This window comes from Zootoca vivipara, chromosome 4, assembly GCF_963506605.1.
Source record: "Zootoca vivipara chromosome 4, rZooViv1.1, whole genome shotgun sequence".
Classification (NCBI taxonomy): Eukaryota; Metazoa; Chordata; class Lepidosauria; order Squamata; family Lacertidae; genus Zootoca; species Zootoca vivipara.
Window position 1 is genome coordinate 65,570,658 of NC_083279.1, and position 26,684 is coordinate 65,597,341.

The 26,684-nt window shown below is 42.7% G+C and overlaps 1 protein-coding gene across 1 annotated transcript; it reads right to left on the reverse strand.

The window, feature by feature from the left end:
- Positions 1–69: 69 nt before the first annotated feature.
- TMPRSS7 (transmembrane serine protease 7) lies at positions 70–25,957 on the reverse strand. Its single transcript, XM_035115483.1, has 18 exons — positions 25,907–25,957; positions 23,530–23,731; positions 21,830–21,960; positions 19,316–19,383; positions 18,835–19,028; positions 16,784–16,822; positions 14,271–14,499; positions 13,599–13,729; positions 11,678–11,790; positions 10,220–10,326; positions 8,482–8,618; positions 7,198–7,305; positions 6,993–7,103; positions 5,956–6,072; positions 3,172–3,349; positions 1,988–2,256; positions 834–970; positions 70–240 (listed from the first exon to the last, which is right to left on the reverse strand). The coding sequence occupies exons 1-18, from the start codon at positions 25,955–25,957 to the stop codon at positions 70–72; spliced, it is 2,493 nt and encodes an 830-aa protein (XP_034971374.1).
- Between the last annotated feature and the right edge of the window lie 727 nt (positions 25,958–26,684).

Below are 26,684 nucleotides of genomic sequence, written 5' to 3' on the forward strand. Positions count from 1 at the left end.
ATTTAGTAAATGTGGTTTTAATGAGGACATTTCAGAGCTGACTCTGTTTCAAGTGTAATTGCCGCTAAATTAAAAAACTGAAGGCACATATTTGTGTATCCATGTAGCAAAATTTGACACCCTTGTGTATACTCCAGGGAAATTGGGTCTTCCACAGCCATAGCCCCAGCTAACGATTCCCATCAAGAACCACTTTCCATCACTTTTGCTTCGACATGATAGGGGTCCTCCAGAATCTCCCTTAAAAAAAGACATTGTTTTCAAAAGTCAACACAATCCTTTATGTTGATAGCATCAATTATCTACCAATGTGGATAAAAGCTGTCCCCAGGTGATTAGCGACAGGCAGGGCTCTGAAGAGTATGTGGCGGAGGCATGGGGAATGACCCAGGAGAGGAGACCAGTGATTTATGGGGATTGGCGCCATCCACAAGGCGGGAGTGGGTGGGGAGGAAGAGTCAAGCTAGTATGAGATAGAGGAAGGTGCACCAGATGTAGCCGAAGAAAAGGCTGTTCAGCCAATAGATGGGTCAGTAGACACACTATCTTCTCCCACCCACCCCTGTCTTCCAGAACCAGGAGACGTATGAATTGGGAAGAGCAGTGGCACCTTCCATGCAGGAGAAGTCTCAGGTTGCAGGAGAGCAACCTGTCAGGGGAGGGTATATAAGATCCAGTTGAGACCAGTGTCATTAGGTTTCCTAGCACAGACCTGAACTGGAATGCAGTCAAAAGTCAGTGGTAATATTGGGGGGGGGGGTGTTGAGGAATAGTAAGCAACGGTGGTGAGCAAGTATAAGTGGGGCAAGTATGTGAGAGAGCAAGGTACTTACTTTGCAGCTATCCCTTTTCCCAGACAGCATCCCAGCACACAGCATGCGGGCTGTAATAAGCCCATATGTTGAATGACACAGTGTTTGATCAACAATCTCTACCTCTGCTTTTTGCAAAACTGCTGAGGTTTCATCATCTGGAAAAGTTTAATAATTTAGGCAAGATGATCATTCTCTAGTACCTGATCTAGATAGCAATCCTTATAGCAACTATACTAAACCTGGCTCTTATCAAATCTAAGAAAACCAATACAGTAACGTCTTCATTTATATATCGTATGTTTAGAAAGTATACTGGAATGGGGTTCTCTTCCACAGAAAGGTGATGTTGGTTTCTGTCCTAGCTCTTATTGTTGTTACTGTTATTTATGAGTTTAGATGGATCAAATCAGTGCTTGATCTTTACAATGATCTTTACAATAATCCTGTGAGGTAAGTGAATATTACTGTCCTCATATTGCAGGTGGCCAACTGAGGCTGACAAAAAGGGCTCCCTTTTATGTTGGTGCCCTCATGATCCATCATTACCAGTAGAACCATTATAGAAAGCATGTCAGTGACAGGGGACGTGTGGCTCTCCAGATATTGTTGGACTACAACTCCCATAATCTCTGAGCCTTGCCCATGCTGGCTGGGACTGATGGGAGTTGGAGTCCAAGGGTTATAGGCTCCTCCTCATCCCTGGCATGGATGGCACAATGCTGATCGATCCTTCAGAAAGTTCTACCTTGTTTGCCAGAGTTCAGATGTTGCTTAAAATGAGCAAAACAAGTCACTTTTTATTTATTTTTTGCATGTATATCCCATTTTTTCTATCCAAGATGCTTGAGGTGGCTTATATGGTTCTTGCCCCTCCTCAATCCCCACAACAACCCTGTGGGTGTTGCTGTAGACACTGGCTGGCCCTGTGAGCTTCATGACTGAGTGTGGATTTGAACCCTGGTCCCCCAGGTCTGAGTCTGGCACTCTAACCAGGACACCACACGGACTCTCTTTGCTTCTGCTTTGTCACCTAATCCATTATCTGTTTCCAGAAAATAGGATTATGCATTGATGTTACAGATATAAATTTTGTGCTAAACATAAAAAAGTGAAACAAAAAAACCTCTCATTGCAATTCCCGGCATGTTGGCCAAAAGGAGCAGGAAGCTCACCTGTTTCTTGCTTTTGCCCCCATCCTGTTACCCAGCATTTCTCCCCAGTGTGAACTCTGTGTGTGATGGGAGGCAGGCAAATTGGCTGAATTAACCACCTCATTGTGTCCAGCCACGGTGTGCTTAATTGGAGCAGGGCAATGTCGTAGTCATAATTCCTGCTGTTGTAGTACTCGTGCACAATAATCCTCCTCACAGTAGAGACAAATTTGGCTTTTCCTTGAGTGCGCATTCCCATATGAGCTGTCCAGATTCTAGGATCAGATAACCTTAAGGAAAAGAGATTATCATGCAAGCATCAGTAACCAGACTTCTAGAACAAGGTATGAAAACTCTGGAGTACACACACACACACACACACACACACACACACACACACACACACACCAATTGCGTACCATCCAACTGTCCATATTTTAACAGGACATTCCCAAAATCACAGAAGCCATCCGAGCTTCTGAATTCATCCCAGAATCAGTGGCGTGTGGTGACATTTTTTGTAGAACTGTTAGAGCATCACGTCTCCTTCCCTAAGCCAGACAGAAGCAGATGGGCTTTGGTAAGGAGGTGCCAGGGGGAAATTTAGAGGACTAGCCTAGTCCCCCTAGTCTATTGACCGCACACCGCTGCCCAGAATTTCCCAGGGATGAACTGGCAGTGGTGCCACACTGTTGTGTGAGTCAACTGACTCGGGCGAGGGCACAGCACCAAAAGATGTGTGCCTTTTGGTACCATGCCCTTGTGCCCGTTTTCTTCAGGGGAATGTTGGAGGGTGTGCAACTGAGGAATCTAAAACAAGAGTTGTGGGACTAAGGTGGGAGCGGGGAATTTTGTTCAGCCAAGGACCACACCTGCCTGAGCAAACTTGCAAGAGACATGTGCCAGGGGTAGTTGGGCCTGGAGCACAAAGTGGGCCCTGAGCAGGGATATGCCATGGACAGATGGAAATGGAAAAGCCAAGCACTAGGCAGCCTTGTGCACTGACCCTTCACATATGCCGAGGGAGGTCAGGCTATTTTTCAAGCTGCATATTGGAAATCTCATAATTGCGCTGCATGGTTGACTGTTACAAATTAACAGGAGAAGAAGGAGCGCATTGTGCTCCATGTCTATCCCATACATGCCACTACTTTGGAGTTATGAGAAAGGAGAAGCTATGGATGAAGGGATTTCTAATTACTCACCTGTTCCCTTGAAAACAATGGGCAGCGGAGAGAAGCCACTCCTTTGATATCACAGAGGCTCCACAGTAAGCAACTCCAGCAAAATGGAGGCTGACTTGCCACGGCCATTCACCTTCGTGGGCATCCATCCCCCCCACAATCCGGTGGGGCATGTTGCGGTATTTAGTGCTGCCACAGCCTTTGGAAGAAGGTTAACAGTTCAATATTTCCCTTGCGGTAGCAGCCATGGCGGAATCATGATTTTCCAATAATACAGTTAACTGGATGATCTGTTAACTAATCCTTTTGAACTTGAGCACTCTAAATATAACTAGTTCGTGTGCAAACTGAGGTCTGCCTTTTTGGAGTGCTAGGAAACACATGACAGTGGTCTTGATTCAAATGATCCCTTCTGGTGCAAATTAAGGGTTTATTTATGCACAGGAGGGTTTCTGACTTACGTTTTTGTTTTACACAAGGCCCTTGCATGGGGGCACACAACTTTTAAAAAACTCGCCCCAAGTTTCAAACACTGTGTACAATTGCCATTAGGAAAAAAGTTGGAAGTCCTCACTGTCTGTATAGGGACCGACACAATATCCTCTGGATTTGTTATGCAAACCTGTGGCTGGTGCAATGAGAGCCTAGTTACGGGATGGGAATCCATGTAGCACATCATTCATTGGACTTTATCACATTGTGGCAGATGGGGAATGACTGAGATAAGCGAAGTCCTGTTTCCTGCAGAAGAAGCTGCATGGCTTAGATAGGCGGAGACCCAGTGACACTTTGATTGCCTTACAGAGACCACTGGTAATTAATGTAAATGGTAGATGTCATTATCTCTGATTCTATACTGAGTTAAATCTTCATCTATTATTAGGGATTGAGGAGTTACAGATTAATTCATGCAGCTGTTAGTTAGGCCCAGGAATTTTCTGTGGTGGATCAAGCACCATAATCTATTTACATTCAGTTGGAAGAAGAGTTCCCATAGCTTCAGTTTGCTTCCTAGGTTTAGTCCCTGGCATCTCTAAATAAAAGCATCTGGAAGCAAAGGATGTGAAAGACCTCTGCCTCAGACCCTCGAAAGCCACTGGCAGTCAGAGTTGACTATCATGAGCTAAATGAGCCGTTTGACCTGGCATAAGGTATCTTTCAATATCTATGGACTTAAATATGCTAATGAATACCTATTGTGTTGTACAGAGCAGTGTGCATGGGCTGGGAGAAGCATGTGCAGCTTTGAAAATTAAAGCCAATAATTCACGTGAATCAGAAAGCTGCTTTTGTTTCTGTTTTTAAATGGAGATGTGACTTCCCCATTCAGATGTGAACATCCCAGCTGAGTGTTTCTTATGAGTCATTTTCCGATGCTCATGCACATCAGCTTTGACTAGAATTTCTGCCCACACTGTTGAAACCACCTGTGATCCTTTTCAGAATATTTGATAGCTAGTTAATCTGAATCAATGAAATAATGGCTTCGAGATTCTCTGCCTTATCTCTGCTCCCAGGCTAGGGCTAGTTTGCAAGGAGAGACTCGCTTGATTAGACTCTGGCTGGTGAAGGGACTGAACGCTGTCCAGGCCAACAGGATGGCACAACACTTGCCCCACCCCGGGGACTGGCAACCCACACTACACCCCTGTGCAAGGGACTTCCATGCATGCAATGGAACTTCCTCTCCCTCTCCTGTCCCATCCACCCCCACCCTCAAAATCTGAAACAGATTGGAGGTGGAGTGCAGCAGAGGACCTTTGAATGCAAAGGTCGTCTGTATTTGATGCACCATATTTGATGCACCATAATTCTGTAGCACAGCTTTCTACAACCTGGTGGTCTATAGTTATTTTGGACTATAATTCCCATCATCACCAACCATTAGCCATGCTGTAGACCAGGGATATCCAACAGGCCGATTGCGATCTACTGGTAGATCCCTGCAAAGTTTTGTTGGATCGTGGTCAATCTCTGGCTCCCTTTCCTTAGTGGCGGTAAAACTGACTCCTGCCCCACCCCCTTGCCCCACCCTCCATTGTAGTTTGATCCATAGCTGTCAACTTCCGGATTGGAAAATAAGGGATCAGCAGTGGCGCGGCACTGGAAGTCGCTTCTGCGCATGTTCAGACATGCGCAGAAGCGACTTCCAGTGCCGGCTCTGCCCAATTTCCAGTGTCCAGAAATGGGCAGAGCGGCACCGGAAATCGGTTCTGCGCATGTCCAGACATGCGCAGAAGCGACTTCCGGGGCCGGACTGCCCGTGTCCGCATGTCTGGGCAGCCTAGCACCGGCAGCACTCGGCAAGTGAGCTAGCAGCCAGCCGGGAGCCGGGACATTTACAGGGTATTTTACAATCCAGGGTTGCAGCGGGAAACGGATTTAAATTCGAGGGTTTCCCGCCAAAAACGGGAGGGCTGACAGCTATGGTTTGATCTCTGGAAGGGAAGACAGAGCTTTCTCAGTGCTGCTGTTTTCATCCATAGTGATCTTTATGTGAGTGACTTTACCCCTTTGTCCCTTGCCTTTAACCCCCGCAAAAATGGAAGTCACCCTCCTATAAGCTTTGTTTAACCCCTAAAAACAGGGCTTTCTCTTCTCTAAAGAGAACAGAACCCACCCCAAAAGGGGGGCAGATTATTGCCAGTTTTTAATCCTGAAAGTAGATCACAGTCTCTTGAGAGTTGGCCACCCTTGCTGTAGACTGATGGGATCTGTAGTCCTACAGCATCTGGAGGATGCTAGGGTAGGACGGGCTGTCCTAGTAAGCATATTTTAAAGGATTGCAGCCTTGATCAGACTTACTGCAATTGTTTTCGTCACTTCGATCGAGGCAGTCTACAATCCCGTCACATCTTGCATTCTGCTTCCTGAAGCAAATATTATTGCTGCACTTAAATGTATTGTTGGTACACGGAATGCCTGAAAAAGAACCAGTGAAAAAATACATGCTTCAGCAGTTTCTGTTTTATTCATTTTTTCATCCAAGAAATGACAACGATTCAGCACCGGCTCAGACATTGAAACTTTGGAACTGTAGTTTGTTAAGTGTGTTGAGAGTTGTTATGAGACCCCAATTCCCCTCACTGAGCGACAATTCTCAAAACGGTTTAATGGTCAATTCCTATTCTGCCTGAGCACACCTGCCTGAGCAAACTTCCAAGAGACATGTGCCAGGGATGGCTGGGCCTGGAGCATAGAGTGGGAACTCTGAGAATTGTAGCTCTGTGAGGGGAATTATCACAGATGCCAAATAGATGCCTATCAGAATCTCACTAGTGGGGCATTATTGATGCTCAATAGCCTTCTCCCCACACGTGTTCCCCAGAAACTGGTATGCAGAGGCCTACTGCCTTCAGCTGTGGAGGTAGAACATAGCTCTCATGGCTAGTAGACTTTGATAGCCTTATCATTCATAAATTTGTCCAATCCTTTTTTAAAAGCCATCCGTGCCAGTGGCCATTACTTCATTTTGTGGTAGTGAACTCTAGATTTTAATTGTGCTCTGTGAAGAAGGACTTGTTTTCGTCCGCCCTGAATCTTCCGACATTCAGTTTCACAAAAGGCTTGCATCCAGACGAGGTGCTACCAGCTCACTTTGACACCAGTACTTGGGGTTTTTTTTAAGTCAGAGACAAAAGGTTGTATCCAATGGTTGCATGAATGGAAAGCAACCCGTTCAACAGATCTCTCTCCTCTCCTGATTAGAAAAATCAGAGCTAAAAATAATGGTCTTGAATTAGTATCAAGCCCAAAATAAAGTGGATCACTACAATAACTAGAATGAGCAATTTGTGAGGTGAAAGTGTTGCACTTAACAACTTTAATGGGGTGAGACTCACTTTCAGTGCAGTGTCGTTCGTCTTGACCATCTTCACAGTCATTTATTCCATCACAGAAAAGGGAATGGTGCTGTGTTAGGAAGCTGGTGTTACAGTTTTCTTTGGAAACACCTAAAATGAGAAGAAAGGCAGCAAGTCACTAAGAAAGGTAACTTTAAAGAATGGCCATAATATTTTCAGGGCTCATCTGCAACCGATACTTAACCACAAAAGAGCTCATCACTTTCATCAAAGCAGTCATTGATCCCATCACAGCGCCGAGTTTGTTGAACACATAAACCTGTGTGGCATTCAAAAGATCCAAGTGGACAAGCTGAAGGCAAGAGGGGAAACAGTTAGGACCTCTAACTTTCAAAGTAATTTTGGCTCTTACACTTATACTGTGCTGAAGCCTACTCTCAACTATCTCAAAAGTTTTCTTTTCCTGCCATATTCTCAGGGCATTTGGGAAGGCTGCAGAGTGCAGAGCTCTGGTGAGATGATCTGTAGAGGGATTGGGCACCTCCAAAGTAAGGTAAGAGCAACACAAATTCTGCACTGCATTCATGAATATTTCATTAAATATTTCACTACCTAATATTTTTCAAATTTAATGCCTTTTCATATAATGATGGGAAATTGTAAAAAGAAAAAAAAAAGAAAAGAAAAGAAAAGCTGGAGAAATAAATGGCATAGCACCAGTTAATGACACACTTGGTTCTCCCAAAATGAAATGTGCTTCATAGGTGCTTTTGCATCACTCCTATTTATTACAAAGGGGCAGAAATGCTACTTGGCAGGTACTGCCTTTTAATAAAACTCAATGAAATATTATTTTGTGAGTTACTCATAAACCTGAGATAAAATTTTAAACTACCAATTTATCAGGAAAAGAAGATACTGGTCAAAGCTGGGACGTATAGTCTAAGAAAGATAGCATACAAGGATACTTCTCAATCTCATGCCATGCTCTACTAGGAAAGGTTAACTCAATAGCTGAGTTGCCAAATCATTTATAGGTGTAATCTATTTCAGCTTTCCCTAATCTGGTGATCTGCATATATTTTGGACTACAACTTCCATCAACCCCAGCCAGGTCAACTCTGTAGGTTGGGGATGATTGGAGTTGTGGTCCAAAACATCTGGAAGGCACCAGGTTTGGGAAGTCTGATCCATCTGTTACAGTTTCATATTTCAGCATACTTAGCAAGTCATGTTGCTTACCGTGCATTAGCAAGTCATGCTTTTTTAAAAAATTAATAGGAGTGGCTGCCATCTTATACTAATGTTTTTAAATCCATGTCACATCAAGCTTATATAGCCGAAATGTGGATAACTATTGGATAGAAAGTAGAAAAACGGGGGAGCACTTTGTTTTATGGCTACATAGTCCGCACGCAAAAACTCAGCATTATCCTGCATGCCAAAGATGGCATCCAGTATTTTTTTAGTAAAGATGCATTCAGGTGGTGTTCCAAAAGCTATAAAGGAAAGTTAAAATCAGTCTTACGTTGGCTGATATTGTAGCTTCCATATTCTACAAGCAGTGGCTGCTCTGAAATTTTGGAACTACATTGAAACTCAACGTTAACTGCAAAGCTTGCAACTCGGAATATTGATTGATGATCAATGTAATAACCGCAATACCTGTGGGATGAATGTATGTTAACTTGTGGGGCATGGAACATCTTTCACACTAAAAGACAAGAACAGTTGTAGTCGTAGTAGTATATTTGAATTTTTCAACGTTTTTAACAACTACATGCTAAAATCATCACAAAAGAGTAAGAGTCGGGTTCAACTCCAGCTAGCACAACTGGGCTTTCCCCATCCTCTCCTCCCTCTATGTGCACCCCAATGACTTCCCCCAAATCCACTGTGGAGGGTCAAGAGAACTGCCAGAACAGCACATAGAGGAAGGAGAGGAGAGGCTGTTCTGGCAGTGTAGCAAAAATGCTTGTGCTGATTGAGTATTAGGTACACTGAATTTCACCCAAAGGAAATTTGTACATGTGGAATTAATTGTTCTGCCCATTGCCTTTCCACTTTGCATCTGATAGCCCCTTTCAGTGCACATTGTGGCAATGACACAACTAAAATTGGCACCTGGAGGGTATCGTAACCCTTCCATGCTAATCAATCTATTTGTTCAGATGACGCTATTTTTTTACATGGTGAAACAAAGTGGTTCAAAGGTTGCTGCCTTCTCTGTAAAGCTTTCTTATGTGATCTCAGTATTTTAATATGAGGTTGCATGTTTGTTGTATGCTTAGGGTAGGGAATTTGCTCAGTGACAGAGGATGTGCTTTGCATTCAAACGGTTGCAGGTTAAATTTCTAATTGTCTCCACGGTTAATCCGGGCAGTAGATAATGGAAAGCATCTCTCTCCACACACCTGGCCTGGAATGTTGCTATCACTCAGAATAGACAGTACTGAGTCAATGGACAAATAGCATCATTAGGTATGTTTCCTATGTTCACAAGTTTCTGAGGTCAAATAATTTAGGGTGCTGCTATACATTTCTACACAGACACACACACTACCATGTTCTGTATTTGCCCCTATAAATATCTGGGCTTAATGTCAACTGGAATGGAGAATGATATCCTTCCAGCTTTTGCCTTTGGCCAACTCATCAGTGGCATGTGACCCTCAAAATGTCGCCCAGAAAGAAATATTTGTTACCCAGAAAGGTATTTGCTCTTATGAATATCTGGGCCAGTAGCAGGCATTGTGGCAGGGCGTCATCATTTATGTTACCTTATGGCAGTAGAGTAGCTACAACTTACTGAAGGCAAGGGAGAGTAGGAGGGGCAAGGTGTTGGGGAGGTCCAAGCTGAGCAAACACATCAGCTAAGTCAATACAGAGCTCCTGCTGGTGTATTTGCTCAGCACCAACCTCTCCACCATTTAATTCTCCCACTCTCCCTCCCAGTAAGCAGCAGAGACTCCACTGCTGGGAAGTCAGGTAAGCACTGTTGTCTCACTACACCATTAGCTACTGCCTTCCAGCTACTGGAAAGCCTTCCCCCTTCTACAACTGATACAAGCCAGACAGGATACTTCTTATCCAAATGATGCTGAAGAATGAACATGAAGCAAATGTCAACAGTTTGTATCTTGCCGTGCGCATTAAAATAAAGGCCATCAGGACGATGTAATTATCACATGACTACTTGCTATGACAACTTCCTCAATCTGCTGCCTACCTCCTCGAGAATATATAGCCTATATTCATATACTTACATGTGTTCGTTAATTTTCCACCATCCGTGCTCACAGCCTTTAATGCTTTTTTCACTGATAGTATAATTATGAAATTTCAGCGCTATGCCAAGATTTTTCAGGGGAGTCTGTTTTAAGGAAATAAGGGATACATTTTTTAAAATATGTTTAACAACTGTGGACAATTCAGCTTGATACTACTGCTGCTGCTGCTCTTATAATATACATGCAAGGATTTCAAGTGTTCCAGAGCTTATCAAGATTCATGCAGATACCAGTAACAATATAAGGATGGAAACACATCTGATGAGAGCCACATTCTGCAGTAGGTTAAATGTGTGTTAACATTTGCTACCTTGACAAAAATCACCTGGCTATTACTGCAGTATGCTTTGGGTGGAAGCTCTAACAAACTAGGCACAGAATGTCTACTAAGGAATTTTCTCCCTCGATATGTATGATTGGCTCCCAACTTGGATGGCTTTAAAATAAAATTTTAAAAGTTCATGGAGGATAATGTTCTACCTCCATCAGGGGCACCATCTCCTGGGGACTGAGCCCTTCAAAACACCTCCCAATGAGGCCGAACACAGAGCCAAGCATGGTGCAGCCTCAATGCTCTGGCTCCTCCTCCTGCTGCCATGGACGGGAAGGAGTTTGGAAGCAACTCCAGGCTGGTGGTGACAGCAGGAGCAGGAGAAGCCACGGCCATTGAAGCTGTGCTGCTAATGTGTGGCTGCTGTGCTCGGCTTCACCCTGGCTCCTCTGACGTCATGACACCACACGTACAATGTCAGGATGTCATGCATGGTGGCGTCACACACTGTGCCACCATTCTCACTCAGAAACTGGCATGTGTGGCCTCCACTGTTGGCTTGTAGGTTTCCTGTATACACTTGGTTGGCCACTGTGAGAACAGGATGATGTACTGGATGGGCCACTATCCTGATCCAGCAGGAGCCTACTTATGATCTTATGCCTATCTCTCCCCACTGAGTAGCCATATCAAAGTCTGATACAGCTGTGAATAAGGACTTCCAGATCTGAGCACTGACACCCAAGTTGAAGCACTAGCATGCTGCTGGTTCAAAACTGACCACAGGGTCCGCATCACAGCAGTAGCACTTTTTGTTTTCCCTGTGCCAGGCTACAGGGAGCAACAGTGCTTGCCACAACTCAGGTGCCAGCTCATCAGAGCCTTGGGAAAGAGGTCAGGCTGGCAGTGGCTAAGAGGAAGTGCAGCTTTCCATCCCCTCACAAGGGAACCTTTCATCTCCCACTACAGCTACTTGACCCACAAAGAGAGAGCAAGAGAGAGGGAGAAAGATCCAAGCTTTGTGCTGAGATCAAAGGGCTCAGAATCTTGCAACTTCATCTCACCAAAGAGAGACTGTCAGACAGAGAGCCCTGTTTCCAACTGACACGAAACACACCAAAGGGCAGCTGCGAAACTCCTGCACAACGGGATTTCAAAATTACCTGGAAACTCCACGTACAAATGCATTTCGGAGGGTAGTAACTTGGGTAATAAGGACTTGTGATTCTCCCTTCAAACCGAGGACTTCCCAATGCCAGTATAGCTTTGCCGCATTCTGAGAAAAGAAAGATGCATTTTCATATTATTGCACAATCTGGAAGCCAAGAATCAGCCAGAAGAAGAAGAACCATTCCTTCCAGTATGTCTGTCTTCTTTTTATGCAATACTTTGTTTTAGGATTTCTGCCCTGCCTTTTTAAATATGTTTCAGGGCGGTGGACAATGAAAACAAGGCAAAACATAGTAAACAGCTCAGACACAAAACAAGGTGCATAAAAATTAACCAGAGCAAGTAATATCAGCTTTTCCATCATATTGAGGACTACTTGAGGACATGATGGAGACATAGGTCTTTTTTGCTACCATCGTCACTTCGTGGTGCATGTGGTTGTGCTTTCTAACCACTATGTGGTTGGCTTCACACCAGAAATTGCATCACTTTTGCTCTGGCTATCATCCGCCTGCTTCATTGCTTGTAGTTCTGGGGAAAACCAAGGAACACAGCAAGCTTTGCAGTGTCAGACGGGGCACTCTGTGGATCTTGTCTTAATTGTCCTCCCCATCTCAGTATTCCACAGTGAAGTTAGGTCCTCAAAAGAATAATCAGATATGGCTGCTGGAAAATCCCCCAGATCAGATTCTGTAACTCTCTGAGACCATCTGAATTGCCCCCACCCCACCCCACCCCTATGGGGGTATACTGATGCTGCAAGCCCAAATTTTACTAGTGATCTAACCATGACAAAAAGGTCAGTTCCATCCCTCCAACATCTACTCCAGCACTTGCCCTGAAGTGAAGACTAAGTCTAGTGCATGCCCTGCCTTGTGTGTTGTTCTGCCCCCTGATTGTCATGGAGGCTATGAAGTCCCAAGCAGAACTAAAGATAGCAGCCTTGACATGAATATTGAAGCAAAATAGAAAAAAATTCCTTCAGTAGCACCTTAAAGACCAACTAAGTTTTTATTTTGGTATGAGCTTTCTTGTGCATGCACACTTCTTCATATCTGAAGAAGTGTGCATGCACACGAAAGCTCATACCAAAATAAAGACTGAGTTGGTCTTTAAGGTGCTACTGAAGGAATTTTTTTCTATTTTGCTTCGACTCAGACCAACACGGCTACCTACCTGTAACTATGAATATTGAAGTCATGCAGAACTATAATCATGGAGACCACCTCCAACAGCTTGGTGGTCATTGGTCAATGTATGAAAATTAAATATAAATACAATCAAACCTCGGTTGTCAAACGTAATCCACTCCAGAAGCCCTTTCGGCTTCCAAAATATTCTGCAACCAAGGTGCAGGTTGCCTAGTCTGTCCCACTGACCCAACAACTGTCCCTATTGGAAAAGATGTGACAGATAAAGATAAAAGGGTGAAATGGACCACAAGGACCCATAATGGGGAAGCATGTCAACAAGAAAAATATATACTTGATTCCAGTGACATAATGACCTTTGTTATTTTGAAATGCCCCTAATCGTTTGGGAAGGACCATCACTCAGAGCCCCTGCTTCACATGCAGAAGATCCCAGATTCAGTTTGTGGTAGGACTAGGAAGGTCCCGTGTCTGAAAACCTGGAGAGCCACTGTCAGTCCGTGAAGACAATACTGAACTAGATGAATCAGAGGTTTCACTTCATTCAAGGCAGCCTCCTAGTTACGGTGAAACTAACAATCTCATGTCATATGTGTATTTGACAACTACTCCATCTACTGGCATAATGGAGTAAAAGGGATACTGGTTATTTCCATAATGAAAATGCAACTGATGTTTCACGTTTTTGATGGTAGGGGGGGAAACTTAACTAATGATGAGTCTACAGCCGGAGTTTCCGCATTTAACAAATGAGAACACTTACTTTCTTGTGGGATCACTTCAAAGTATCCATGAAATTCCTTCACTTTCTTCACTTGCGTGGACTTCAGAGTAACCAGCATCAAATTATTTGTAGAAACGAAAGACAGGAATGAATTGGTTGGTTCACAAATTCTGAAACAAATTGATTTTTCTTCATTGTGTAGAAAGTATGGGGATTACAATGCATCATAAGCCTCGTTACTAGATTTGGCCCTTTGCTTAGCCAATAGTTTAAGGAAGCCACAGTAACTGTGATAGTAAACACGTTAGACTTTGATACTGTTGACACAGCAGATCCTATAGGTGTGTTCAATCAGGTTCAATCTGCTTCAATCAGCTATTGCAATTCGATAACATGGACAAGATGTTTGCCAATCACATGCCTTTTGGACCCCTGCCCCAATCTATCCTGCCCTTCTCTCCAGATGACTCCCAGGTGGACTGATAACATTGAGGTAGGATTATTGCAACACACTCTTTTGTGGGTCTTCCCATAAAGTTTGGTCTGCAAGCTGCTGTTAGGAGCAACATACTGCTAGCAAGCAATACCTTGCTAAGGAATCCACAGTGGCTGCCAACAGACAAGTTTAATATACACATGTTGTTGTTGTTTTAATAAACTTATTTTCTGCTTGCAGAAACCAAAGAAATTGTACTGAAAAGGCATACCTACCGATACAGTATCTTACTTTTGATTGGCATCAGGGAGTCATAAATGGTCAACGAATCAGTGATGCAATTGTCTGCTTCAATCTGAATGGATGCTATGGAGAGGCGGATTAAGTAGCCGACCAATGCAATCAGTTTGAAATAGCAGATCATCCTCCCAGATGTTGTTGAAATGTCCAATGGAAAGTGCTGGTGCAGCCGGTCTGCATGCAGATCATATATGCAACTTGAACCTACAGTAAATGGTGATTAGTGTCATAGAGATTACAATGCTTGATAAAAGACAATGCTTGAGCCTTACGGAGAGGCAAGATCATATTTTTCACATGTCACTGATGAAATATCAATTGATCCTACAGACATTTACAACCAGATTTGCCCATTTGATTTTGGATTCAAACTCCCCAAAATGTATTTATGTATAGTGGTACCTTGGTTTTCAAACTCAATCCATTCTGGAAGTCTGTTCAACTTCCAAAATGTTCAAAAACCAAGGTGCGGCTTTTGAATGGCTGATTGGCCCCGGAAACAATGCCAACAGCCGAAACGGACATTCGCTTCCAAAAAATGTTCACAAAACCGGAACACTTACATCCGGGTTTGCAGCATTTGGGAGCCGATTTGTTCGTTAACTAGGCAGTTCGGGAACCAAGGTACCACTGTATTAAAAACAACAACAACATGAACTGGATTTAAATGCTGCTCAATCTAAGCAGTTTGCAAAAAACAATACATCATACAGATTAAAAATGCCAATAAAAGCAGATGTTAAAACCAAGTTTCATGTGATTTCAGAGAGATCTCGCCAGACATTGGTGGCAGAGGTTGCAGGGCAGGTGGGGTGGGGGGTCCACAGGGATGCCCCCTATGGGAATTCAGTCACCTGAGGCAGTGGCTTCACCCAACCTAATGGTGCTGCAGCCACTTTTTTAAAAATGGACTTTTGAAAAGCGACAGGAAAAAATGAGCGGAAAAGTGTGAGATAATAATTGCTTGATGTGACATCATATAATCTCCTCACCAAGAACCACCCAACACATTTTGCTCCCTGAGGCAAAGGATAAGATATTCCCTATCTTCCCATTCCCAAAAGTTAACCAGGTTGGCAGCTGCCTCTTACTTCAGCCAGGAGATGCATTGGAGGGGAAGACACCAAAGGAGCTCTCTCTCTCTCTCTCCTCTCCTCTCCTCTCTCTCTCTCTCTCTCTCTCTCTCTGTGTGTGTGTGTGTGTGTGTGTGTGAGAGAGAGAGAGAGAGAGAGAGAGAGAGAGAGAGAGAGAGAGAGAGAGAGAGAAAGGAAGGAAGGAAGGAAGGAAGGAAGGAAGGAAGGAAGGAAGGAAGGAAGGAAAGAAAGAAAGAAAGAAAGAAAGAAAGAAAGAAAGAAAGAGAGTATTAGACAGGACCAGACCAAGAAATTTTATCACCTAAGGATCCTGCCACCCAAGGCACTTGCTTCACCTTGCCTCACAGATGGGCCAGCTGTGCTCCCCACAAACCAGAACAAGCACTCAGTAAAGAAATGGCATTTCCACAAAGTTGTGCAAACATTCAGAATGAATATTCAGTAAACAGGTCAATTGGAAACAATGAGACAGGAGGAGAGGGAAAGACAGAAAGAGAGATGTGTGGTGTGAATGTATGTGTGGGAGAGCAGGTGAGTAGAGGAATAAAAGCCATTTTCAGATTGAAAGAAGCAGACCTAGAAGCAGTCGCTAGCAGGAATGGCCAAATATATTGATTTTAGTTTCTCATTTTTTCCAGTCTTAAGTTTAATTCTCAATATTTCTGCATCAATTTACTTTTTTTAAAAAAAACCACCTCTCATTAAAATGTTGCAGCATTTTAGTGCAGAGCTCTCCCTTTTTGCAAACAACTGTCCTGATATAATGCATATTATATATATTCTCATGAATATGCATTTTTATCTATACTTCCTCCTAATAAACACATTTCTGTACACATTATTTGCATGAAGAACCACATCAAAGATCTCTTGGGAGAGCTGATGTGAGGGTTGCATTTCTGCTGTCTAGTATCAGTGTACACACCATAGCTGCCAAGTTATCCCTTTTTTACAGGGATTTTCCCTTATGCTGAATAGGCTTCCTCGCGAGAAAAGGGAAAACTTGGCAGCTATGGTACACACTGATTGTTCCCACTCATTCTCTACAGTTGAAAACAATTTTAAAAAAAAACAAAAAAGACCCTCCTCTAAAGAAAGCCCAACCCCTGGTAGTGTCTCCTTCTGAAACTCATTATCTCCCAGAGAAATAGGGAGCATTTCGCAATACTGACCTGCCTCCCAGGTTGTTGTAAGAATTACATCTTTGAGCACTCAAAGGCATGGTCTAAATGCTAAATTACCCAGCAGATCCCATGTTTAGCCCTGTACGAAGCTTACATTGTAGAAGGTGATACAGATAGAGGCAGGATTCAATTTTCACTACATAATATACATTTCCCATTTTGAAATGTGTTAAATGGGAAAATGTGTTTTTAAAAAACTCAGTCATGTACCTGTTCCTGTTGTTGAAGAGTAATCAGATCGAAGCCCAACTGCATTGGAGGAGAAAATACAAATGATTCTGCACATATTTAAACAAACGGACCAGCAGGCAACATATGAATGTAATACAGTATGATCACAACCTATGTGCATTTAACATGTGTGATTTCAACATGAAGTGGCTGAAGTCTGGCCAGTAGAAATCATACAAATGACATGCATGGAATGTAGGGTTGCCAGACTCAATAGTGAACAGGACTTCTGTGCCTTAAATTGCCCTGCTCTCTTTTGAGTCTGGCAACCCATAATGGGACACAGACAGCTTAAATGCTCTTTCTGTGCAGGGTTTTCTCAGTGCAGAAAGAATCATAGAAGCATAGTTGGAAGGGATCAGAAGGATCATCTAGTCCAAACTCCTGCAATACAGGAATCTTTCACCCAATGTGGGGCTTGAACCCACAACCCTGAGGTTTAGAGTCCGATGCTCTACTGACTGAACTATTCCTCGGAGCATTTAAGCTCTCAGACTTGCTGGGCTCTGGGATGCACTTGTGATATCATGCTGGAGCTTGAACAGTCCCACAAGATATCATGAGAGCATCCCAGAGCCTGGTAAAAGCTCTCTGCCTTGCTTGGGGAACAGGCAAGGCCCACATGGTGTACAACTCTGGAAAGGTAAGGATGCTCACACTGGGTAGCTCCAAAGGGCTGGTTGAAGTATACACATTTTTGCATATAAGTGCCATCTCCAGAATGTAACCACCACACAATATGAGATTGCACTGCACTGCAGTGTTAATTCGGAACGTGAGACTAGGGACCCATTGATATGACAATAATTTGTGTGAATTTGTGAAGCCGTCATGAAAGGATGTTTTCCAGGATTTTATTCAGACGAAAAGACTTAACATGCATTGCAACGAACTTGGCAGGGAGGGGGATCATAGCTGCCAAGTTATCCCTTTTTTTAAGGGATTTTCCCTTATGCTGAATAGGCTTCCTCGCGAGAAAAGGGAAAACTTGGCAGCTATGAGAGGGATATGGGATCCTGCCAGCTGGTTTCACTCTGGAACTCCACATAGGGTTGGCCAAAAACATTTCTTATTGCTTAAAGCACCCACCCACCCCACACCGTAAGGTAAGATAATAGTCCCAAGGCCAACCACCTGAGCTTGAAAATCCCAGGAGTGCCTCTCGCTTCTCCCTGGTGGTAAAAGCAATACATTAATTCTCCACTCTGTTGAGTGGAGGATTCCAGCCTGTGGGGTTCAGGGTAAGGTTACCAGATTTTTTCAATGAATCCGTGGACACTTTTCAACTTCAGTTGAAGGGGATGGATTTTGTCAGGGGACTGATTTGTAAATCCAGGGACTGTCCCCTGGGGAATGGGGACGTCTGGTAACCTTACTTCAGGGTGTTTCTTCACAAGCTCCTTCCCCTTAGCAGAGCCACTTGTGAAGCAGCACCCTGCAGGTGGGAACCCCCATGCTCTTGGTTTAAGTGGGTGGAGGTGCAATATCTCTTTCCCGAGTGCTTCTCCTGGCCATATGTTTAATGAGGGTATTTAAAATTATTTGGGCCTGAATCCAGGGCAGGACAAGTTTCCCTGGATTGGCTTGATCCTGGAGGCCCAAATTAGGCCAGGCAGGGGCACTGTGCACAACCCTATCAAAAACTAGCTGTCTGAAGTAGACACCTCACTCTACTTAATGTAGGGCTAGCTCTGACACCATATATATCAAAGCAGACACATGACCACATTCCTCCTTGAATGAATTCTATAGAAAAGTCATTAGGAGGGAGAACATTCCAATGACACATGTCATTAACTGATGATAAACACAAAGGGACACAAATCCAATTAAATTAAAAATTGGATTAGCACCATTAGGCCCAGTTCAGATCCCCACATAGCAATTCTGCTTTTCCAGTTCCAGGAGGTGATTATTTCAGAGGCAAAAGTTATGGATTCTAGGTTTTTTTTTAGTACAGCAAGCTATTAATTGTGTCAGAAGGTTCACTTTCTTCAGAGGAAAAATAGCAACTGCCAAGGAATACCAACCGCTAAGCACAATGGAGTCCATATCGACAGCAAGGCCTTGAAGACTCCCTACTGAGGTTCGATTGATGATGCTTGTCTGAATCGAGTCCTTTAAAATAGCAGCTACACAATCTTCACAAAACACTTGGCCTTTAGCCTGTGGCACCACAAACACAATCCAGAAATGGACAAGAAGACCCCCATTGTTGTTGTTACTGAAATCAAATGAAAAAGGAAATTACAGCATGGCGTTTCTGAGACTCAGGTGCTTGAAAATCTATAGCTTCTCTCATCATTGTTGTTGTTTGGTTTTTTTTAATGTACGAACATTTTTAAAATGTAAGACACTTTATGGGACATGGGAGTGCTGTTTGGATTTGGTCACATATGATGAGGCTTTTGGTTTGCAACAAGAGACAGTACACGGATAGTAAATGCTGCAACTCGACATTATTTCTCGCTAAGACCCCCAGCCACAAATAAAATGGAAAATATGTCCCACCTGACATCTGAGACAATGGATTGCTTATAGAATTTGGAGAAAGCAGATTTGGTATATACCAAGTTCATCTGAAAGAGAAGATGCACAGAATGGTTGGGCAATCCCACACAGACTAAATTAAAATTAATCTTGCTGAGGGCACTTCCAGATCTCTGGCCTATTGAGTGTTCATCCTGATTTCTTTGCAGGGCAATTAGACAATGCTGACTGTTTAATGAGCATTCATTCTGATTTCTTTGTGGGGAGGTTAGACAATGTTGTGTCAAGGAGGGGTTACCCCCGCAGTTTTTGGTACACATCCCCCCCATTCCTTTTCTTATCACAAAGAGTTGATCTTTTGGGGAAGGAAATAGGTTATGCAAGACCTTTGAATAAACTTTAGTTGTGCAACCTGAATTTGTCTGTATGTGATTGAATCCTGCCCCAAAATAGTGACAGTCTGGAAGCACCCTGAGAATTGCCTGATATGCAGTACAGCAGATTCAGCAGCCCTGTTGATTTATAACAAGCATATCATTCTCAGCTTTGAAGGAGGCAGTACTGGAGATTTATGGTACCTTTTATGATATGTTATTTAAGTTGTTGACTGTATTATTCATATTAATGCCAATATAGACTTCTGAGCAACTTTATACACAAAAACCCCACCCAGTTATGTAAACATTAAAATATAAGCATCCATATTTAAACTATGCAATAAGTCAATCTCATTAAAAATTAAAATAGGCACATCTATAAAATATGCAGTAAAACAATTCTATCAAGACAGCACCATGATTGTGGTAAATCAGAAGACTCAGATTGAGAGATTGAGGGAATGCCTATGTAAACAGGTGCATCTTCAATGTAAAGCATAAGTAATCCTTGGGAAGTGGTGCTTCCCTGGAAATCATGTTTTTCTTCCAGCTCTTGGCTGGTTTTCCAGTGCACAGTAAATAAATAACAGAGACAGTGAGTTAAGAGAAAGGGGAAATTCAATGAAGACCAGCAAACAGTGCTGAAAGTTTGGTCAGTTAGTTTTGAGCCATCCAGTCCACCAACACCCATTAATTTTGGGGATGTGGCTGTACAAGTTGCATGGGACCTTCTGGATAGTGACTGTGCAGCATAACTTATGCACACAGACAAATCTTGTATTTTAAACATATACATTAAAGACTGAGACCCATGCCTTTGCTCTCCTTTGCACCATTTCAAGCACTCTTTATTGGAGAGAATGTACCAAATTCCAACAACTATTGAATTTAGTTCTTTGAAAGCTGTGTACTCCTTCAAGAAGCCATATTAGGGCTGCAGATCAGTGGTTGGGCATCTGCTTTGCATGCAGAAGGTCCGAAGTTCAATCCTTGGCATCTCCAGGGAGGGATAGCAGAGACTCCTGTCTGAAATCCTGGACAGCTCCCACTAATCTGTGTAGACAATACTGAGCTGGATGGACCTTATACTGGTCTGACTCAGTATAAGGGGGGGTCCATTGTCTGCATGTGTGTTTGCATGTGTGTGTTGGGCAAACCACACCTGGAGTACTGTGTCCAGTTCAGAGTACCACAATTTAAGAAGGCTATTGACAATCCTTGACATGCACAGAGGAGGGTGACCAAGACAATCAAGGGTTTGGAAACCAAGCCTTATGAGGAACGGTTGAGGGAGCTGGGTACGTTTAGCCTGGCTAAGAGACTGAGAGGAGATAGGATAGCCATCTTCAGATATCTAAAGGACTGTGACATGGAAGATGGAAGAAGCTTGTTATCTCCTGCTCTGGAGACGAGGACCCAAACCAATGGATTCACGTTACAAGAAAGGAGATTCTGACTCAACATGAGGAAGATCTTTCTGGTGGTACGATCTGTTTGACAGTGGAATGGACTCACTTGAAACTTTAGAGTCTCCTTCGCTGGAGGTTTTAAAGCAGAGGTTGGAGGGCCATCTGTCCTAGATTCTTTAGTTGAGATTCCTGCATAGCAAGGGGTTGGATTGGTGACCCTCAGGGTGTGCTCTACACTTCTATGATTCTATGATTCTCCCTCCCTCCCTCCCTCCCTCCCTCCCTCCCTCCCTCCCTCCCTCTCTTTTTCTCTGTTTTCCCTGGGAAGACTACATGACATTGTGGCATTGTAGTGATGGCCATCAACTTAGCTATAAAAGAGGATTAGACAAATTCATGGATGATAAGGCAAACAGTGTCTACAAGCCATGATGACTATGTTCTATCTCCATGGCCAGAGACAGTATTACTCTGAATACCAGTTGCTAGGAAACTCCAGCAGGGAGAGTTCTGTTGCAGGCCACTGTGAGAACAGGATGCTGGACTAGGTGGGCCTTCAACCTGATCCATCCAGCAGGAATCTTTCTATGGTACTGCAAATACGACGCGGAGAGAAAATTCCAGAATGTGTTATCTCCCTTTATTGACACACTACAAAAGGCAAGCATTGCTGGGTCCCCACAACCAGCTGATTATTGCATATGCTTTGGTGATAATGTGGAACACAAGGGTTGGCGTTTTTTCCTTACCACTTGCTGCACATTCTGTGCAACAGAGAGAAACTCCCTGGATTCCTTCTGCCGATACTCTGGGAGAAACTCAATGTTGGCAACACGAAATAATCCAACAAAATACAGTGCATCTTTGCTTTCTGCCTGAACTGTAAAACAAAAAGGTGAGTGTTATTTTTATTTTGCCTTTTTTCATTATGGCAATAAAAAGAGCACAACAAAGCACCAAAACAAAACTTTTTTCAAAGTTTAAAAACGTAATGTGTCCTCATTCCTCATAGCTAATCATAATAATGTCAAGGTTGCCAGGAATAGTATCTTTCAGCCATCAAACACTTGGATGAACAGGAATGTTTTTCAAGCTTTCCTTAATGTTAATAATGAGGGAGACAGAGGCACCTCACCAGGGAAAGCATCTCACAAATGGAGAACTGCTACCAAGGCTCTGATATGGGTCAACACCAACCAGGTAGCACACAATGATAGTCTGTGCAGTCTCGCACACAGTCCTGCAATCTGAATAGTGGATCAGTAACCAGTCATGTGCATCGCCTTATCTTTTGGACTACGGTATGTGTGTGTCCATCCTTACATAGAATGAACACTTATTTTAAAAACGATTAAACTGCTTTGGGGAAAGTATATTGTCAAGGGCACAGACACTAGCCAATAGACCCCCACATGATAACCAGGTTTTCCTTAATACAGTGGTGCCTCGACTTACAAATTTAATCCGTTCCGAAGGGACCTTCATAGGTCGAAACATTCATAAGTCAAAAAGCGCCATTGGAAACGCGATTTCCCATAGGAATGCATTGGAAATGGAAAAATTCGTAAGTCGAAGCAACCCCATCTAAAAATTCGTAAGTCAAAAAAACTTTATCTAAAACAGCTGCAGTTTCCATTTGGATGTCACGAAATTCGTAAGCGTGCAGCCATTTGCCTCATTCATAAGTCGAAAAATTTGGTTGTTGAGTCGTTTGTAAGTTGAGGTACCACTGTATGTTGGAATTTCACTACATAATAATATATTAGCATTTTGCCCTTTAAAAAGACATCTGTAGGCAGCCCTGTTTAGGGAAGCTTTTAATGTTTAATAGATTATTGTATTCTGTTGGAAGCCACCCAGAGTGGCTGGGGAAACCCAGCCAGATGGGCGGGGTATAAATAATAAACTGTTGTTATTGTTGTTTTGTTGTTGTTTTGTTGTTGTTTTCACTATAGAGCCAGAAAAATAATGTAATAGCGCAGTCTCAATCATGAAGCAAAACAAGGAAGAAATGCATTTACAGAAAATCACATAAAGCACACACAAAACTTGGGTTTTTGTTGGTTATGGTGGAGGACAATTCATTAAGAAGAAGAATAGCTAATGGAGACCTTCCTCTCACTTTGGAGCTGTGGGTGCACACCTTATAGAACCAAATTCTCATCCAGACTACTCTCCTATAGCTAGTTAAATGTTGGGCTCTGAGGAACAGGTTTTCCAAGACACTGCTAGGATTCTCTTTTAACTGACATTCCAGCATACACATCTTCTGAAGGAGAAAAACAGCCTCCATTGTAAAAAGAAAACATTTTTCTAGAGCCAATAAAAAGCAACAAAATAGAAAACCTTTTTCTAGAGCATTGTTTATACCTCTATGAGTGTTCTTTAAATGTAAATATGGGGAAAGACCTTATAAAGCATTGCCTAGGCAACAGATACAGAAACTCACCAATAAAGAGCCACAATAACGTCCAAGTTATAACACCTACAATGAAGAGGACCACTGTAAACAGGATGATTTTATTTTGAAAATTCCAAAGAGACTTGTTTCTTTTGGCTTTCCTCTTTGATTTTGCTGACCTATTGAGTTTCCTTGCAATTCTTTCCCACTTTTCTTCTGAATCTGCCATTTGTACGGATACATTTGATACCTTAATCAAAGAGGGGGAAAGAATCACATAGATAAATGTCCAGTATCTCTCAATTCAGCATTTCCCAAAGGCAGACATATTCATTCCACACTTGAATGGCATGCCTTGCCTGCCATTTCTGTGGTCGCGAGTGAGTCTTCAGTGCTCTATTGCTTTATCAAAATGCCACAGCAGTTGTGATATCCCACACAATCCCGGTATGCTTATGCAAATGTAAATCTCAATGAGTCTTATTTTTCAGTTAGGACCACCATGCACTCCTAAATCTGTTTTGCATGGTCTGTTTATTCATTTTACTACTGTTTCTTTGGTACACTATAAAAAAATAACATGCCAACAGCAAAGAATTTCAACACAAACAGCAGAGGTGATAATCTGGAATCTGGTGAAGTGATAGGCTTGAAGCACCCTACCGTGTTTCTCATATTATAAGACACGTCTTATATTTATTTTTTCCTCAAAAGAAACACACTATGGCTCATTTTCAAGGGATGTTTTCTTTTTTTCCTCCTCCTCCTGGCGCGGCCGGCATTGCTGCTGCGCATATCACTATGTCTTATTTTCGGGGTATGGCTTATATTCCTTGAATGCTTAAAAATCCTGCTATGGCTTATTTTATGGGTATGTCTTAAAATATGAGAAACAGGGTATATATGCAGCACTAAGGTTGCTACTTACAATTTGTAAATACTACTACCACCACCAATAATAATAATAATAATAATAATTTTATAAATGCATGCAAATAATGCCACATCTGTTTTCCCCCTCCCTTTACTTTGCTGGCTACAGCTCCCTGTGGCGATTAGCCCAGAGCCAGGCCCCACACAAGTAAGGGTTAAATTTTGTGGCAGTTAGAACCCAAAGGGGCGGGCTCAGCCACGGTATAAAAACCCCTCCCTGTGGGCAGTATGGGGGAGTGTTTTAGAGTTATTGGAGAGGAGAGTTGGTCGCGGATAGTCAGAGCTAAGAGTCAGGAGTGAGAGCTGGGTCTGGGAGTCTGAGGTGTAGCATTGGCGGTAGTTAGCAGACAGGATAACCAGTTATTTTGAGACTTGTTGTTATTGTTAATTAGTTGATTTTAGAGGTATTAGGCCAGTAACATCTAGCGGTAATAGGCCGGTATAGGTCATCTATTATAAGTTTATTGAACACCGTTTAATATCAGAAACCACAAGCCTTTGTACACAATAAAGCAACTTGTTTATTCACATTAGCCTCATCTGTGGTAACTAAAACAAGCAGGTACCAGTTAGCAGTCTGGTGGGGTGCAGCTGGGGTACCATTTGTCATTGGTGCAGTACTCATAGACCGTGAAACGTCCGGGGGTGCTGCACAGGTGTGCAGGGACCGCGACACTCCCATATCCAAAGTGTCTGTGCTTCTTTGTGAAGAAGGGCAGGATATAAATCTATTAATATGAATAGGGTTTCACATTTTTCCTGACCAACCCTTTCTCCCTTTAAATATTTCACAGGGACTATAAACTCTTTTGAACTTCTTGCTTTTCCTTCCATCATACTATTTGGTCAGACATCAGCAGCAGAACAGTGTGTTTTCATCCTGGTTACTTCACCCAGAGCAGCAAATTTCATAGCTGACTGTTACAATTTAAGTATCTCAAATTATTCCTTTAATCGGTTAAAGAACAATGTGTCTCCCCGCCCCCTCACTTGTGCCAACTCTGATTATGCATTGTAGAATTCATTCCCATTAATAAAGCAATTTAAGTATCACAGAACACTGAATTATTTAAACCCTTCTCTTCCTTTTAACCACCTGTCAGTAGTCCAGGATAACAGTTACTATGCCAACTAGCTGAATGAGAACTATATTTAGATATGCTGTATAATTAATTGATTTGTTTTTTTCAAAAGTTGCACCCAGGAATGAAGTAAGTTTTAACAGAACTTCACTCCTCCTGATGCAGATCTCCTGCCATCAGCTCTCAAGGGCTGATCCTGTGCCCTATCAATTGCATGTAAATAAATGCACATCATATTTCACCAAAAAAAAAAACACCCCAGTTAAAATCAGCTACAGCATTGACAGTGCCAGTTAATTCCCAGATATCGCTTTCATAATTCATGGGCTCAGCAAGTATATGATAAACAGAACACATTGGTATTTAAACCAGGCACAATATTGCAGTGCATTTAAAGTTTACTTACTTACACTTAATTCATCTTCAGGATTACCAGGTCTGTCACTGCCTTGTTCATCCATTGTGGGAGGCTGATTCTTTTAAAGCAAGCAAGCAAACAAACAAACAAATAAATAAACAGAACTCGCACACCGAGAGCTTCAGGTATCTGCTGTCAAGGACTGTTAGAAACTATGCTTGAAGAAGAACTGGTAACACCCGTCAGAGCAGACTTTCCTGGGGTGGCATCAATTTACATCGAAGAATTTCCATTGGTAATTTCATCTGCCCTTTTCTGCTGCTGCTGTGAACATTTCCAAAGAAACAAAACATTATCAGGCAGCACTGGACTCCAAATTTGCTGCTCAAATTATCTTCCTAATACTATATTACATAAAAAATATTGTATTTGTATATTATGTATACTTTGCAGCAAGCCTTAGACACCTTTCAATGGCAGCACCTCTCAGGGTGCCTGCTGGTTTAGGTAAGGATAAGTAATTAAAAGTAATTAAAACAGTTAACAGTGGAGAAAGAAGAGGGAATGGGGTCTAAGGCATAGCTGCCAAGTTTTCCCTTTTCTCACGAGGAAGCCTATTCAGCATAAGGGAAAATCCCTTTAAAAAAGGGATAACTTGGCAGCTATGGTCTAAGGAAGTCTCACAAAGTTCTGTTTTTGACGACTACTTCAATGTTGTTGTTTTTGAAATATCAAATGTTAAATTCCTTTTGTTTAAAATTCTCCTTTTTGGGTGCCCCCACTTTGTAGGTGCCCTAAGCTAGTGCTTAGTCTCCCTATTGGGAAAACCA